This window comes from Merops nubicus, unplaced genomic scaffold, assembly GCF_000691845.1.
Source record: "Merops nubicus isolate BGI_N331 unplaced genomic scaffold, ASM69184v1 scaffold7042, whole genome shotgun sequence".
Taxonomy (NCBI): domain Eukaryota; kingdom Metazoa; phylum Chordata; class Aves; order Coraciiformes; family Meropidae; genus Merops; species Merops nubicus.
The window spans coordinates 46,310-52,309 of NW_008595632.1; the positions used below are offsets into that span (position 1 = coordinate 46,310).

A 6,000-nucleotide genomic window follows, 5' to 3' on the forward strand; every position below is an offset into this window, starting at 1 on the left:
ACAGGAGGCTGTTAGACATGTAAATTCTAGACCAGTGGCCAATGTTTCAGCTGCATAAAGCTGTGTGCCTTGCTCATTCTTCTACTCCATGTCAGCACTGTCATAACATCTGCAATAGGAGTATAACTTTATAATGTGTGTATTTCAAAGGTTGCTCACTGGGACAGAAGCCATATGGAGAGGCTGAAATGGTGTGTACCTTTTTTGCCACAGTATCACAGTGACATATGTATCCCAAGAAAAAAATGAGCCTGGAACTGGTTGAATCCCGTCCCTTTTTTAAAGGTAACAGAAAACTGACATCCTTTGAGAAGAACATAAATAAAATGCAAAAATAAATTAAAATAAATAAATAAATTTTAAAAAAAATTAAAGAATCACACTTGCCATACGTCATAGCTAGTGTGTTTTTAGGGTAATATTCATATTATCCTAAACTAGGCATGTAAACCAGAAGATACAAAAAAACCACCTTTTTTTTTTTAAAAAAAGTATTTATTTCTCATCACAGACTATGCAAGGAGCTGTGGATGAACAGCTGAGATGCTGCCATTTATACTGAAGATGCTTAAAAGTGAAAATCATCTTGACTAGTGAGTTATTTTCATTCTTACAAAAACAAGCATTATAAAGGCAAAGCTTATGCCTTGGATTATGTGAGCTCTTTTGCATATAGTTGTAGATATAGTCTATAGGCACATTACAAATATTGTTTTGAACTTACTAAAGCATTGATGTCTTTAGTGACAACCTTTAGAGGCAAAATGTATTGCATATAAAAATGCTTCCATTTAAAATGTGTTTTTTTGGGCCTCAAGAACCACAAAGAACATAAAATGTCTAGGACTCTGCCAGGAATCAGTGCCTACGGTGATAAAATGTGCTGTAACTATCCATGCTTTTGGAGTTTATTACTAGATGGGTTAATTTTTTGAGGTGTAATGATGTGAAACTTTTAAACAAATTTACGGTACAAGAACAATTGCTTTCGGAATTCTTTGCCCACATATTTAATTTCCTTTTTGTCCTTTGAGAATTTGATCAGATTAACTTTATGAACAGAAGTCAACCATCAGATTTGTGTGTGAATCTCCAGGGCTGTGTTCTTCTGTGCTAGAGACTATGAAGATGAAGAAGTGATGCCTTCTCAGAAAGCATACTAATGTACAACAATTTTGCAGAAGCAATTTTAAAGGCCTTCGAGACCTCACACTTGCCTGGAATAGGGCAAGACAGGGTTCTGTCCTTTGCTTTCACCACTGGTAATCTATTTAATGTTAGTCATAAATAAAACCCAGAAATAACCTATTGAGCACAGCCCCCATTCTCAGGCATTATTCTCTTGCACATGATTACATCTGTCCTGTGTGACTTACAATGACCCATGCTCTTTTCCCTGAAAAGACCAAAGTTAATGGAAAGGTAAGAAATGTCTGTTTTCCATCCTGTATTATAGCTGGTTAGTCACAGTGACTCTTACAGATGTCTTTAGAAAGTCTTCCAGGAAATGCTAAGCTGCAGCAATGCAAGTCTATAGGAAGAGAATCATTGCTCCCCATGGTTGAGTTTTCCACACAGAGACCATGTGTATGGCTCATGACCAGTGCTTTCAAATGTGCCCTAACCTTCCCAAAGCAGGACAGTGTCTGAAAGTTTTCCTCAATACGAAATAAAAAATGGTTGTTAACATACACATGACCATCTGGAAATGGCAATCAGAAGATAACACACAATTTACAAATTGATGTAGAAATGTCCAACTTGGCTATATGGCCTCTCTGCAATTCTCAGTCCCATTTTCTTCCTCTCTAAGTAGCATTTACATAAGCTTTTTCCCTACAGGAGGAGCCAAATCTAAACCTATTTTGAACTCCCTGCTGTGAATCATTCTGTTAATTGGTCTGTAACACGAAAAGCAGAATGTTGCTGCTGAGAGTGACTGAAGGGTGAAATGAGACTGAGGAGCCTTCCAAGGCTATAAATAATTTATGGGGAAGGAGATGAACCTGAAGATGTGCTGGCCCAAGAAAAAAAAAACTTTGACCAATTATTCAGAGGTCAACAGCCTCATTTTTCTAACTCACCGCTGGTACTTCCAGAATTACTCTCTCTCTGTGGGCCTCCTCCCACCCAATTTCTGTTCCTTGCCAGAGAGGTTTCCCATTCCCATTAATCTGGGAGGACAGACTGTCCCTGCAGAGAGACATGTGCGAGCTCTTGTATTTTGTAGGAGGGAAGGAAGCTCCCATTTGCCCTTTTATCCTTTGTACAAATCTGCTGAACTGATTAGGACACTGAAACCCTCTAGACCTGTGGGCAATCCTCTCCATCAGTCACAGCTTCACCAGTATGGTTTTTAAGCACCACAGTGCTGTGATATTTTTTAACTAGCAAAATGATAATATTGATGGCAGGTGAATAATGGTAGAAGTGATAATTTAGCAGGTTGCTCTGCTGGTTCTTGGTATTTTATAGTGACCATAAAAACCGTTGTAGAAACAGTTGTCAGTCTTTCGGATTCTGGTCCAAAGCCTGAAAATGCAGACAGAAAGGCTAAAAATCCAAGGCAGGTGAAATTCATTCGTTTACTTTCTGTGGCATTTAAAAGAATTTTACCATGTTTTGTATAACAGATTCATTAATCTAAGTTCACATGAATATCAGTATTGAAAAAAATCTCTATTATATCAAAGTATAATTTATGATGATGGACAGGAACTGTAGCAAAAATTATTTTCACAGTTCTCTGTATCTATCATGATCAGCCAAATTACATGTACTGCAACTGGTAATCCTTCTAGGACCTGAAAGAATGTTTGAAACACATCTATTTTATTGGAGACTGTTTTGGTTAGTAGTCAAAATGGCCACACTGTAAAATCCTCATTAAAACTGATCAGTCCCATATTTTGCCTGTTACTTACACAGGATTATAAACTGGAACTAATCATTTTGGATTAACCCGAGGTCTTCTGAAAAGAAGGCAGCAGGTACAATTAAATTGACACAATATAAAAGGTGGCTGAATGCAGATGATTTTTTCCCCATCATGCCAGTATTAGTACAGGAGTTTTATCAAATGTATTCTTGAGTTGGAGAGCAAATCCCAGATAATGTCCATTCATAAATATTTATACAGCACAGCAGGTCATGAATGGGTGCTGCTCTGACTTGTTCTTAAAGTCATCTAATTACCAGGTAAGATGCACCAACAATGTTTTGATTTAACAAACAGAAAAGGAGCCATACTGCAAAATAGGCTTCTGAGAGACTTCCACACATTATTCTAATCACTGCCTACCTTTAAAGGCTTCATACAAAATTCTTAGGCATTGTTTTGCAGGTATCAGTGTGAAATATGTAAGCAGCTTATGGAAACAGTTACTGGGCCGATGCTGGTTTTAAAACCTGTCAGCAAGAAGGGGTTAAATGTTGTTTTTCTCTGTTTATGAATTGTAATGCCACGGGAGACCTTATGTCCTCTAACATTTCACTAGGGCAGAACATTACTGTATGCACTATCAGACATGTCAGCACAATGCTCTGAAGTATTTTGGGATATCCTTGTTAGCTCCTTATGTAACTGTACGACCTCACTTTCTGGAATCACGTCCCAAGGCACATAGCAGGAGGCTAGGTACAGCTGTGTCCTAATTCATGCCACCTCCAAGAATACTGAGTTTTGGTGCACTACCAAGGCTTGTAAAAATACACAGCAGTATCTTACAAAAGAAAAACACATTAAAAAAACAAACAAACAAACAAAAAAAAAAAACAAAGGAAAAAAAGCTGTGCTCACCTGCTCACCAGCCTGGGATTCCCCTATGATGAATCGATCTCCTGGGCCATCAGCAGCTGTTAAGATGGACAATACAAATGGTAAAGGCTGAACCAAAACAATTGATGGCATTATAAATTAAGAACAGAAGAACTAAAGAAAGATAAAGAATGATCATTTTACATTTTAGGTCCTTTTAAGTCGTGTTTATTCCTTTGAAAATTACAGGTCCTACAGTACTTTTAAGATTTCTGGGCAATAAAGGATCAAGTAAAAGGAGATTAACTACATTAATTAAAAAGATTTAAGTGTTCATGAGACTATTTTTATAAAAATGTCCACTGTGAGCAAATCTTTCACGTGAAAGTGACACAGGGGAATCACATGTTTAGCAAGTATCTTTTTTCTAGAGAACAACGGAATATTGACATTTCTAGATGCTAACTCTGCTTTTGGAGGAAAACATGGACAAGTGTAGTGGTTACAGACTGTGTAGATGACTATACAGATTTGGCATTTTCTGAAGAGCACTAGGGCACCAACAGCACAATGCCACTTGGACTGCCATATTAGAAGTCTGGGTTCTTTTCTTTTTTGTAACTGTAGGAAGGAGCACTGAAGTAGTTACCTTTCACTGAAGTGATTCTGAAAATGAAAAAGTCAGAAATAATTGATTTAACAAACTGAAAGTCTTTTCCGGACTTTTGACAGGATTTTTACTATCATCAAATCTGTATTTTTACAGGGACAACAAAGGCACTGTTACTAACAAAGTTTAAGCTTCTGCCTATCTCCAAGGTCTTCCAGCAAGTTGCACTGGTGATGTTATAGGCTCTACCATGGTGTACAGTGTGTGTGGACCACAAGCAGCTCTGCCTATCCAAGCACAGCAGGCATGCTATCAAGTGTGTTGACAGATTCAGTTCATACTATCACACTTAAATATGTCTTTCGATTAATTTTAAATCAGTAACTGTCAAAGACTGATTTCCTCGAGGTGAAGTCTATTCAGTGACAGCCTTTATCTCAATACCTTCTGTTTTATTTCAGAAGTCCTGACTATGCAGCTAGATAACCTTGTTATATTGAGAAGAATTGTTTTCAGGAAGGATGCCCATTCAGTATTTACAATGATTTATTACATTTGTACTTATACATCAGTTGCAACTTGGTAGATGATGATCTTTGGCACTTAGTCATGTTTGAAGACTAATGATTAACTTTAAAAGCCTATCAAGCAGCCTAATCTACGAGCTTTAGAACAAACTCTAAAATAAGAAAGTGGAAAAGGACTTTTCAACTACTTGTCTTTGAATAATGCATGTAACAGTCCTGAATCAGTTGTCAGACCAAATGTGCTGGGATGATCCAGCAAAGGAAGCAAAAAATTCCCTAACAGCTATATTATTTCAAACCTGATAAAATGCTACTGAATTCAATTTTATCCCCCCATTAATAATGATATTGAGACAAAGTTTATAGGTGATGAACAACTGATATAGTTTGAAAAAAGTGGACAGGGTTTTGGGAGATTTATGTGACTGAAAGGTAACCCCTTTTTTTTCCTAAAAAGTACCCAGTAATGTAGTCAATATTATTTCTGCCTACAAGCTTTTTTTTCTCATATCCTGAGATAACAGGTCTACAAGAACAGGGAGGGGAGAGGGGGAAGGGGGAAGAGGAGTGGAGGGAGGGGGGAGAGATTTCAGTTGAAAGGGACCTACAACTAGCCTCTAGTCCAACTGCCTGACCACTTCAGAGCTGGGCAAAAATTAAAGCGTGTTGTTAAGGGCACTGTCTAAATGCATCTTTAATACAGACAGGCTTGGGGCATTGACCACCTCTCTAGGAAGCCTGTTACAGTGTTTGACCACCCTCAGTAAAGAAATGCTTCCTCATGTCCAGTCTAACCCTCTGCTGGTGCAGCTTTGAGCCACTCCCACGCATGCTGTCATGGTATACCAGGGAGAAGAGGTCAGCACCTCCCTCTCCACTTCCCCTCCTCATGAAGCTGTAGAGAGCAAGGTCACCTGTCAACCTCCTCCAAGCTAGACAAACCCAAAGTCATTAGCTGCTCCTCATAGGACATTCCTTCCAGCCCTTTCATTGGCTTTGCTTCCCTCCCCTGGTCACATTTAAGGACTTTACTGTTACTCAGATCCACCACCAAAATTAGGGTCCTGTGTGTTGGTTCTGGCAGAAGTTGCTGAGGATGGCATTCC

The 6,000-nt window shown here is 38.4% G+C and overlaps 1 protein-coding gene across 1 annotated transcript in view; it reads right to left on the bottom strand.

Annotated features, from left to right (window-relative positions):
• The window catches only part of GPHN (gephyrin), a gene marked incomplete at its 5' end in the record, with an annotated part of 198,412 nt that overhangs the window by 36,846 nt on the left and 155,566 nt on the right, over positions 1-6,000 (bottom strand). The window contains one exon of the mRNA XM_008936124.1: positions 3,800-3,855. Coding sequence (XP_008934372.1) covers positions 3,800-3,855 — 56 coding nt within the window. The remainder of the gene's footprint in view (positions 1-3,799; positions 3,856-6,000) is intronic.